The following is an 11,773-nucleotide window of genomic DNA, read 5'->3' as shown; positions in this document are numbered from 1 at the left end:
TAGGTGTTGGTTGACTAAGAGTTATGATGAGAGGAATAAGAGGGAAACAGGAAAATGGGAGGACAAATTAAAAAATTACTATTGTATTTAGTGGAACAAGAACTAGATAAAATGGAGAGCCAGGAATGGGAGCACTGCTAGTGATTTAAAAAGGTGAAGTAAAAAAACCCCAAAATGCCACAAACATATGTTTGAGTCCCAGATAAGATAATTTGTTCGTTATTGAGGTTTGAATGAGAGGAGACGTAAAGGAGAAAGGAAGAAACTAATATAGAGGGAGAAAAGAGAGAGAGAGAGAAAAAAAAAAGAGGGAACCACTAAAAGAATAAAAAAGAAAAAAGAGGAGAGAGAGAGAGAGAAAGAATTAAGGGTTTTGGAGTGCAACCCTCATAGAGAGAAAGGAAGAGGAAAGAAAAGATAATGGGAGATGTAACACTTATGGGTAGTGTAGTTCAAGGAGAGGAGAGAATAAGACTGGCAGAGAGTTAAACGACCAAATTGGAGGAGGAAAAAAAAAATCAAGAATGAAGACAAGAGAAACAAACAAACAAATATAATAAAATGGGATAGGTTATAAAGTCTGTGGATTATTCTTGATTTTGAGAGGTTATCTTCTTGCTCTTTCTTTTCTCTCCTTCTTCCTGGTTGGTGACTCTCTACCCCGGGTTCTGCCACTTTGGTACGTTTAGGTAGAGGTTTGCAGTTGATAAGTCTCTATGGCGATGTCTTGTATTGTGCTTCAGTCTCATTGGCAGTTGAGGCTCATTAGCATTTATGGGCTTCGACAGTGAGAGAGTCCGTGGTCCTGGAGCCTCTCTCCTAGTCTTTCCTTCCTCAGTTAATAGCCTGATAATCCAGCTATGGGGTTGCTGCTGCCTCTGCCTGGATAGTAAGAGGCTCAAAGAGCTGGCAACTCCCCACTCTATTCCCACTCAGCACAGGGCTCTGGGTAAAGCTCAGTCAGTCAGAGCTGCTAGCATAATCAGGTGGGGCTTCCGCCCACTCAAAGACCTCTGGCTCTGCCACTCTGTCCAGTAACACGGGCGGGCACCCACTCTTGGGGCACTTGGAGGAAACTCTCGCTCACTATCTGTGCACAGACCAGGATATCAGGCCGGCAGTCTCACACTCTGAGTGAAACCCCCACTTGCATGGAAAAGTTCCAGCGTTGGAATTGGCACTTGATCCCTCCCTGTGCGCAGCTTTTTCAGGGTACTGGGGCGGGCCAGAGATTCCGCTTTCAGCCCACACAAAGGCCTCTGACTCTGCCTTTCTGTGGGATAACACGGGCGCCCACTCCCAGGGCTTTTGAAGGAATTTCTCGCCCACTATCTGCGCGCGCCGACCAGGAGATCGGGAAAATGGCTGCCCTGCTTGTCTTTCTTTGTCTGGGTTTGGTGTGAGCATTAGCTTGTATTGACTGGGTTGCTGCAGTCACAGTTTTTCCTGGGCTCGGATCTCCATGCCATAGCCTGGTTCGGCCCTTTGTGCCGCGGCCTGGATCTATTCACCCCCTTTGCCCGCCTTAGTTTCTATATTCTCAGTTCCCAGTGAAAGCAGCCCTGTTTAGGTTAGTGAGGAAGGTGGAGCATTTCTTACTCCCTATTTCCTTCGGAGTTTGATTATATATTTAGCCAATTTTTTGCTCGACCATACCTTAGGGTGTATTGTGAAACATCTGGAGGCTCCAGGAATAGGTTTTTCTATTTCTGGTTGAAGATCTTGTTGAGTTTTGGGGGAGATTTATCGGTATCGCTTCCTACTGCACCATTACTCTGACGTCATCTCCCACCACATATTTTAAAATGTAATTCCGTGAGAGCCATATAACGACACGTGTACGTTAGGCATTATCCAATAAAAATTTGGTGTTGTCGCAGAGGACAGCTGTGATTGGCTCCAGCCACCCGCAACCATGAGCATGAGCAGTAGGAAATGAATGGATTGTAATACATGAGAATGTTTTATATATTTTTATTTATTTATTTATTTATGTGTGTGTGTATGTATTTTTCTGAAGCTGGAAACGGGGAGAGACAGTCAGACAGACTCCCGCATGCACCCGACCGGCATCCACCCGGCACGCCCACCAGGGGCAATGCTCTGCCCCTCCGGGGCTTTGCTCTGCCGCAACCAGAGCCACTCTAGCGCCTGGGGCAGAGGCCAAGGAGCCATCCCCAGCGCCCGGGCCATTTTTACTCCAATGGAGCCTTGGCTGCGGGAGGGGAAGAGAGAGACAAAGAGGAAGGGGGGGGTGGAGAAGCAAATGGGCGTTTCTCCTATGTGCCCTGGCCAGGAATCCAACCCGGGTCCCCCGCACGCCAGGCCGACGCTCTACTGCTGAGCCAACCGGCCAGGGCCTGTTTTATATTTTAAACGTTATTTTTTTTAAAGATTTGTCTGTGAGCCAGATGCAGCCATCAAAAGAGCCACAACTGGCTCCCAAGCCATAGGTTCTCGACCCCGGCTCTAGTGGAAGGTCTAAAACAAGGGTAGTCAACCTTTTTATACCTACCGCCCACTTTCGTATCTCTTGTTAGTAATAAAATTTTCTAACTGCCCACCGGTTCCACAGTAATGGTGATTTATAAAGTAGGGAAGTAACTTACTTTATAAAATTTATAAAGCAGAGTTACAGCAAGTTAAAGCATATAATAATAATTACTTACCAAGTACTTTATGTCGGATTTTCGCTAAGTTTGGCAGAATAAATCTTTATAAAACAACTTACTATAGTTAAATCTATCTTTTTATTTATACTTTGGTTGCTCTGCTACTGCCCACCATGAAAGCTGGAATGCCCACTAGTGGGCAGTAGGGACCAGGTTGTCTACCACTGGTCTAAAATATTGAAACTCTAAAGTTATGAGATTTTCTAGATATCTTCACTGTAATATAAAAATATCTGTGATTTCTGTTAGAGACAGAGTCATAGGTGACAAATCAGTTTAAAGTTAGTGAAAATAAAAATGTAATTTTGTCTAAGCTAATGGAACCCTCTCCTGGACTCCAGGTTAGAAACCTGAATCTAGAACCTAAGAAATCATACCCCCCGCAGTGCTGCAAAGCCCGTTTGCTCGCCTACCTGTTCTCCCTGCTTCTAATCTCATTACTGTCCCTGCCCCACCACTGTCTTCACTGGCTGTCATTCTAAACCAGGGGTTCCCAAACTTTTTACATAGGGGGCCAGTTCTCTGTCCCTCAGACTGTTGGAGGGCTGGAGTATAAAAAAACTATGAACAAATCCCTATGCACACTGCACATATCTTATTTTTAAGTAAAAAAACAAAACGGGAACAAATACAATATTTAAAATAAAGAACAAGTAAATTTTTTTTTTTTTTGTATTTTTCTGAAGCTGGAAACAGGGAGAGACAGTCAGACAGACTCCCGCATGCACCCGACGGGGATCCACCCAGCACGCCCACCAGGGGCAAAGCTATGCCCACCAGGGGATGATGCTCTGCCCCTCCGGGGCGTTGCTCTGCTGCGACCAGAGCCACTCTAGCGCCTGGGGCAGAGGCCAAGGAGCCATCCCCAGCACCCGGGCCATCTTTGCTCCAATGGTGCCTTGGCTGCGGGAGGGGAAGAGAGAGACAGAGAGGAAGGAGGGGGGGGGTGGAGAAGCAAATGGGCGCTTCTCCTGTGTGCCCTGGCCGGGAATCGAACCCGGGTCTCCCGCACGCCAGGCCGATGCTCTACCGCTGAGCCAACTGGCCAGGGCTAAGAACAAGTAAATTTAAATCAACAAACTGACCAGTATTTCAATGGGAACTATGCTCCTCTCACTGACCACCAATGAAACAGGTGCCCCTTCCAGAAGTGTGGTGGGGGCTGGATAAATGGCCTCAGGGGACCCCTGTTCTAAACCATAATTTATAAGGCTCCTCCTGGGAACCTTGCCAGACACCCTCCGAAGCCCTAATCCCTACAAGGTTTATCACCTTCCTCTGGGTCACTTTAGGATCTTGCATTCACGTTTATGATTGCATGGTATTTAATTTGTTGATATGTCTTTCTTACTTTAATATGACAAGTTTGGGAATAGGGACTGAGTCTTGCTCATTCATTTATTTATCTATTTATATTTAGGCATTCAATAAAAATGTATTGAGCACTTTCTCTTATAAGGTGCTGTTCTTGGCATTGCAAATATAATAATGAACATGACAGATATAGTCCCTGTCCTCACTGCTTTGTAATCTCACATTCCTTTCTAGTCCTCAGTGTTTGGCTCATGGTTGAAAAATACGTAATTAAATTATTTAATTGAACTAAGGTATGTATTTAAATTAATGGTAATGCATTCTGATTACCACATGCATTATTTACCTAATCTAGGTCCAAACTGAAATATAACACAGAAATATAAAGAGTACTTGTGTATCTTTTTAACATACGGATAGAAATAACCTAAAGAAATGTTTTTTCCCTTCTCCAACCAAAAGAGATGGAGTGGCTGAATGGATTTTTAAAAAACAAACAAACAAAAAAATGCTGCCTAAAGAGACTCATTTCAGCTTTAAGGGTACACACAGACTGAAAGTGAGGGATGGAAAAAGATATTCCATGCAAATGGAAACCAAAAGAAAGCAGGTGTTGCTATACTTATATCACACAAAATAGACTTGAAGCCAAAGACTGTAACAAGAGACAAAGAAGGTCATTATATAATGATAAAGGTGTCAATTCATCAAGAGAATATAACATTTGTAAATATTTATGCACTCAACATAGGAGCACCTAAATGTACAAAGCAAATATTAATAGATGTGAAGGAAGAATAGATAGGCACATATGAGAAAGCAATCAATGAACAACTAAGGTCTCTCAACGAAAAACTGATGATTGATGCTTCTCATCTCTTTCTGTTCCTGTCTGTCTGTCCCTGTCTATCCCTGTCTCTGACTCTCTCTCTGTTCCTATAAAAATAAATAAATAAATAAATAAATAAAAATAAAAAGAAACAAAATCTTCCCATAATCCTCAACCACCAGACCCACTACTTTGAGATAATTACTTTTAGTAACTTTTTGTGAATCTTCCAGAAATTTTCCATGTATGCACCAGCACTGTTGCAGAGTGTGGGGCTCCCAGGAAGTGGACTGTGAGATGGAGATTAATGTGCAGAAACTTTATTAGGGTGCCCTGAGGATCAACACCTGCGGGGAGGCAAAGGAAGCAGAATTGGTCAGAGGAAGAAGTTGGACTCTGGACAGTTTTGACAAAAGCTTTAATCAGTTCCAAGGAAGCTCTTAAGCTTGGTTGTCCTGAGTTGGGGTGAAGTGGCTAGGCCAGGCATGGCCAACAGTTTTTGCTCCCGGGCCAGATTAGAAAGAAAACTTTTTTCATGGGCCAGACGAAATATTAAAATTAAAAAATGTTGGCCTGACCTGTGGTGGCGCAGTGGATAAAGTGTCAACCTGGAAATGCTGAGGTTGCCGGTTCAAAACCCTGGGCTTGCCTGGTCAAGGCACATATGGGAGTTGATGCTTCTTGCTCCTCCCCTTTCTCTCTCCTCTCTATAATGAATAAATAAAATCTTAAAAAAAAAAAATTTAAAATTAAAAAATGTTAAATACAAAAACGATTTGTTTAAGTAAACAAAAATTTATTATGTAATTTGTTTATGAATAAATGTGAGTGAAAAAATTAAGATACAATATTATTTTTAATAAAAATATAATTACATACTGTATAAATATCCAAACTGTATCGCAATCAATTGAAACAATATTTAATTCATAGAATGAGCTTGAAGGGGTTATATCAGAAATAAAACAATTATTTCATTTTACAAGCAGCCTGGACACGTTTTCAGTTATCAACTGCAGCTATTGTTTATGCTACAATGCCACTTGATTCAGCACACTTGGCCAGAAAAATAACGAATTGTTTGACCTTGGGTGTGCACTGGCAAACTCCGCCTAAAAGAATGTGGGTTTCACATCGCTGCTAAAAGTCAAACAGTTCATATCGAGTACAGACGAGTACAAAAGTTGTAAATCTTTATAATGGAATTTTTTAAAAAATAAAGAAGTATCGTGAATCCATTCAACTAATTATTGTAAGTTAACCCTAGATTAGTCACATATGGAATTCTTTTTCGCATATTACTATCTTCTTAAATATCTCAATTTCTAATAATCAAAGACGCTTCCGCTTCTGAGTAGTTGAGATTTTAAAGTAGCGGAGAATATTAAAAAAATTTAATCGCAGGCCGCATAAACTCATTACGCTGGCCGGATCTGGCCCGCAGGCTGTATGTTGGCTATGCCTGGGCTAGGCCTTTATACCAAGTCCTTGGGTGCAAGATGCTCTGAGAACTGACCTTGGGCAAAATGGCTTCCTTCAGCTGAGGAAGTTCTCAAAGAAAACTCCCAAAGCTGAGGGTATTGAGTCCTTCAGTTCTGAGGGGGGATATGGGAAATAAATTGCAGTGTCCTCAGTACACTTTTTGTACCCCTTGGCATGACTTACTTGTTTAAGTGCTGGATGCAGGTCTTCCAGGTTCTTGTGGGCTTCCTTTCCTCAGGGGAGCTTATAAGGAGAGAAGTGGGACAAAATACAGACTCCACCACTGCCGCTGACCTGCGGTGCCAACCATACTCACTCTCTCCTTCTTCTGCTATCCAAACACAGATTCCCTTAATCCTCCGTTAGTGCCTCTGCTATTTCTTTTTTTTTCTTTCTGAAGTTGGAAACGGAGAGGCAGTCAGACAGACTCCTGCATGCGCCCGACTGGGATCCACCTGGCATGCCCACCAGGGGGCGATGCTCTGCCCATCTGGGGCATTGCTCTGTTGCAACCAGGGCCATTCTAGCGCCTGAGGCAGAGGCCACAGAGCCATCCTCAGCGCCCAGGCCAACTTTGCTCCAATGGAGCCTTTGCTGCAGGAGGGGAAGAGAGAGACAGAGAGGAAGGAGAGGGGGAGGGGTGGACAAGCAGATGGACGCTTCTCCTGTGTGCCCTGGTTGGGAATAGAACCCGGGACTCCTGCATGCCAGGCCGACGCTCTACCACTGATCCATCCGGCCAGGGCCATGCTATTTCTTAATGTATAGGAAAGTATTGTTACAGTTAGAAGGGCAAGAGAGTGGGTGAGCACTGTGGAAGTGGAGATACTGAGTATAGGCTACAGTTTCAGGATATTTATGGAAAACCCTGGCCATTTCTCTCTCTCTCTCTCTCAAAATAAAATCACTGAATAAAAAATCGCATTAAATATATGGGCAAAGAAAGGAGAAAAATAATTCAGTAAGGTAGGGTAAAAAGACTTTTTTATTTAAGCTGTAAGGAACTTTAGTATGCTTGTAGAACGGGTGGAAGGGAGTCAGAACTAGAACTAGAAAAATAGGGATAGTTTATGGAGCAACATTTCAAAAAAAGGTGAGAAGGAATGTGGTATGTATACAGTATGGTACAGCATATGCTCAACTGGGATTAGCCTAAGGTAAAAAGGAGATTAGAATTGGAAAGTTTATAGATAAATTTAGGGGCTGAAGAAAGGTAAGGTGAGATGGTACCTGGTGGCCACTGATTTTTAAAAATCATTTTTATTGATTTTTTATTTTATTAATTAATTTTTAGAGAAAGAGAGAAAGGAGGTAGGAGACGGAGCAAGAAGCATCAACTCGTAGTATTTGCTTCTTGTATGTGCCTTGACCAGGCAGGCCTGCAGTTTCGAACTGGTGACCTCAGCATTCCAGCTGAGTACTGTATCCATTGCACCATACACAGGTCAAGCTATTGATTGACTTTTTAGTGTGTGTGTGTATGTGTGTGTGTGTGTGTGTGTGAGAGAGAGAGAGAGAGAGAGATATTTGTTGTTCCACTTATGTGTTTGTTGATTCTTCTACATTCTCTGATGAAATCAAATCTGCAACCTGCAACCTTTGCATTTCAAGACATTCCAGCCGAACTGTGTGGTCAGTGCTGTGTTATACTTTTATAAGACTGGCTGTGCAGTTGGTTTATTTACACCAGCATCCTCAGAAACCCATTAGTAATGTGTTGTGCTACAACATTACAAAAGCTACCATGTCACTAGGCCATAGGAATTTTTCAGTTCTGTTACAATTTTATGGGATCACTGTCATATATGTGGTCAGGCAATGACCAAAATATCACTGTAAAGACAATGAGATTAGGTAGCAGGATCTGAAAACAAGATTAACTAGGCTGCCTAGGGAACACGTCTGGATGGCAAACTTCAGTCAACAGTTGGGGATGGAGAGGGGTTTCTTGAACTGACTATAGACATCGGCTTTAGAAATGATGCATACCCTAGTGCTACGGATAGTGCAATGAGTTACTAAAGGAATTTGTAAAAATATATCAACAGTTGTTCAATGATTTAAAGAGAAATATAAATATCTAGATGGCCTCTCAAACTCCCTGTTAAAACTTTTTTTAATGCATCAGACCCCTTTTGAAAAATTGAGGAACTGTTATGAATCCTCTTCTCAAAAGATGAACAATTAACATGCACAAAATATTGTCTATAATTTTAGGGAGTCCATGAACTTCTGAAACCCATCCATGGACTCTGACTATTGGTATCACCTATCTTTTGTCCCAAAAAGCAGCCCAATTCTCAGGTCTATTTTAGAATACAGGAAGTTTAGTAGACTGGAAGGTGCTTCTTGAAGTGGGTGGATTTGGGAGATCATAAGCGTATTACACATTCTTTTTACTTTGCAACGTATAGATAATGCGAATGTAGATGCCACGTTCCTGATCTTTCAGGAGGTTGTTATGGACACTACAAATAATAGTTTCTGACCACAGACAAAACTTAATCATTCAGCAAGTATTCACTGGGCGTCTTATATGTACAGATACTGTGACAGAACTAAGCTCATCAAGTTTGACAGCCATTCCGGGGAGAAAGAAAAGGTTCTGCGCTGGCAATCTCATTTTTGTTTCTCTACATCCTAGTCTTGTGAGCTTGGTAAATCACTCAATTTCAAATTGTGCCATCCATTAAGTAGAGGATAATTGTTGCAAGTCTTCAGAAAGATAACCCTTGTAAAGAAAAACATGGACAAATGAAAAAACGCAAGTGCAGGGTTTACTGAAGGTGTAGATTGGGACGGTATCCCCGTGAGGGAAGAGGCTATTTCAAGTCTCTACAGCCAAGGTGCCGTCTCGCACGCAGTCACAATCAGTTCAATAAGCCTTCCAGGACGGAGCAAGTTCCGCTTCCGCAGGCAGCTTTTCAGGGACGGCGTGAGAGCAGGACGCCCCACGCAGGCTAGCGTCGGACCGTCCTCATGCGCATGCTCCGAAGGAGAGGCGACGAGCGGAAGGGCGAGGGCGTGGCGAAAAGTCGCGGACCGCCGGCTGGTTTTCCCTGCAGCCGCGCGCTGTGGTCGGGCGCGCGAGCGGGCTCGTTCGCGCTGCCGGCTGCGTACAGTAGTGACGGCCGCGCGGGAGTGGTCACATGACCGTAGCGGCTGCCTGTACAGTAAGGACCCAATATGGCAGCGGCGGTAGCAGTGGCAACGGCAGCAGGACGACCGGCCGCCCCATAGACCCTCCCCCCCGCGCGCCACCCCCGCCGCTTCCTCTGCTTGGGTGCTCCTCCGGCCTGACTTCCCCTTTCTCTCACCTTTCCCGGCACCGCGGGAAAAACAGCGCAGGGCAAAGCAGGCAGGGAGGGCGGCCGGAGCCCGGACACGGGAGACTCCCAGTCAGTTCAAGACCCGACATGAGGGAAAAGGGCCGTAGGAAGAAGGGCAGGACCTGGGCGGAGGCCGCCAAGACGGTAAGGGGTAGGGAGCGACGGGAAAGGCCGGGAGGATTTCATTCCCTCGCCAACCTCCGGTCGCAGGGGAAGGGAGGTCACTGGCCCAGCGACCGGGCTGAGGGGGCAGAAAACCGCGCCGAGAGGCGGCGGTTAGTGTCGGGTTATGATCCTTGTGGGAGTGGAGGCGCCGGGCGAGAGAGGGTCGCCCCGGGGCTGTGGCTTCTCCCTGCGATGCGACGAGTCCTCTGGGTGTTTGGAAGCAGGCTCGGGTCACGTCGCTCTCACCCTCACCCGCACCCTGTGGTAGCCCCCGCCCCGGCATGGGCAAGTCTGTTACGCTTGCACAGTAACCGGTTCTTCTCCCTTGTGCGGTTGAAGAGCCCCCATTGGATGCAGATAGGAGAAGATTTGTGCGCGCACCCAGCCCGGGAATGAAGAGCGGAGCGCAGGAGCGGGGTGGAATTGACCTGCTAGAGCAGACAAGCCGCTTGGCTTCGGGCTCCCGGCTCGTCCGGGCTCCTAGGTCCAGCGCGAGGTCACGCGGCTCTTGTTTTTGTTTGCTGTTGGAACTGAAAGTGCAGGAGGTGTTTAGAAACCAAGTAACAGGTGGGACTTGTAGAATTTTTTTTTCTGTTTCCGTAGAGACCTACTCTGAACAAGGCAGCAATGCATGGCGGGACGTGTAGTTTACCCGGCTTTGACTTTTCCGTAGCTAAAGTGATGGTGGTCTCGCGAAGTTATACTTAGTGGGTAAAACCATCTTTTTCTTTTTTTTCCCTTTCTAATTTTGTTATAATGAAATGTAGAGGTAGGTAGGTTTTAAAAATAGGGCTATTTAGGGTTAATGAAAAATTTAAGTTTTATGAGAAAATTAAAAGCGTGTGCGTATGTAGAAATGAGGGTCACAGGATAAAATAGCATTTTAGTGTTTTGAAGTGAGAAGGTGTGGGGGCATTATCTTTAGTGGTGACTCATGTCGGTAACACTTATACAACATGGGGGGAGCCCTTCTAAATGAGTCTTTATTATGTGATGTTAGGTTTATTGATTTATTTTAAATGTTTATTTTATTGATTTTAGAGAGCGAGGAAGGGAGAAAGAGAGACAGAGACGGGAACGTCGATCTGTTTTGATTTGTGCACTAACCGGGAATCGAACTGGCAACTTCTATGCTTCAGGACGATGCTCTAACCAACCAAGCTATCCAGCCAGGGCTGTTAGGTTTATTTTTAAATGAGGTTTTTCCGAATATAAAAGTAATAAATGAATCCTGTGGGAAAACGTGGAAGATTATAGAAACATACAAAGAAGAAAAAACACACACACATATTTCACCCCTCAGCTGTATCTGTTAACATTTTTGGTATGTGTTGGGGGAGGGGATGGTCAGTCAATCTTGTATTTCTGTTTTAGTTGGAAATGTGAAAAAGTAAAAGCATATTTTATTTATTGAGTGTTTACAGTATATCTTCATAATTGTAACTGCTTGGTAGTTTCCCTCTGAAAGATAAAAAGCTATAGATACAGAAATACTTTTCTTGGTGGTTGGGAAGTTACCCCTTCACAGAGGACTGTTTTACGTTTTTCTACTTGACTACCTCAAGACCGCTTCCTTTTATTAAATAAGTGATGCTGAATTTTAATTTTGGTAGGCAGACCCCAATCCTTGTTAATTAATTTAAAGTCTCTAGAATCTTGGTACTTTTTGAATTATGATCTCTTTGGATAAAATAGTCTGCATTGGGAGATTGTGACAGTTGGTAAAATTTGCATCTGTTTATATTTTCCTATAATGCATTACTGTATTTGCTTATTTACAATAAACATTTTATGCCCAGTTGCCTATGTGAAAAATAGTATTTAAAGATGGAAAGCATAGTTTAATTGTGTTCTAAGTGAGTTACTGAAGGGATTAGTATATTGGTGGCTTCGTGTTTTTATTTGATTCTGGCAAATGTGTAAGGCCTCAGTCTAAGTGAAAATGAATTTTAGAAAGAAGGGCGACAGTGAAATGGTTTTTT

The 11,773-nt window shown here is 43.8% G+C and overlaps 1 protein-coding gene across 3 annotated transcripts in view; it reads left to right on the top strand.

Moving 5' to 3' along the window:
• The first annotated feature begins 9,073 nt into the window (after positions 1-9,073).
• ASXL2 (ASXL transcriptional regulator 2) overlaps positions 9,074-11,773 on the top strand; it is a 121,933-nt gene continuing 119,233 nt past the window's right edge. For 2 of the 3 annotated variants that reach the window (XM_066266646.1, XM_066266645.1), the window contains exon 1: positions 9,074-9,770. In XM_066266646.1, coding sequence (XP_066122743.1) covers positions 9,447-9,770 — 324 coding nt within the window. In that variant the 5' untranslated portion in view covers positions 9,074-9,446. The remainder of the gene's footprint in view (positions 9,771-11,773) is intronic. The other variant, XM_066266647.1, reaches the window with a different exon arrangement.

This window comes from Saccopteryx bilineata, chromosome 3, assembly GCF_036850765.1.
Source record: "Saccopteryx bilineata isolate mSacBil1 chromosome 3, mSacBil1_pri_phased_curated, whole genome shotgun sequence".
In the NCBI taxonomy this organism is placed as follows: Eukaryota; Metazoa; Chordata; class Mammalia; order Chiroptera; family Emballonuridae; genus Saccopteryx; species Saccopteryx bilineata.
Note: the sequence above shows the minus strand (reverse complement) of the source record. Positions and strands in the feature narration are given on the sequence as shown.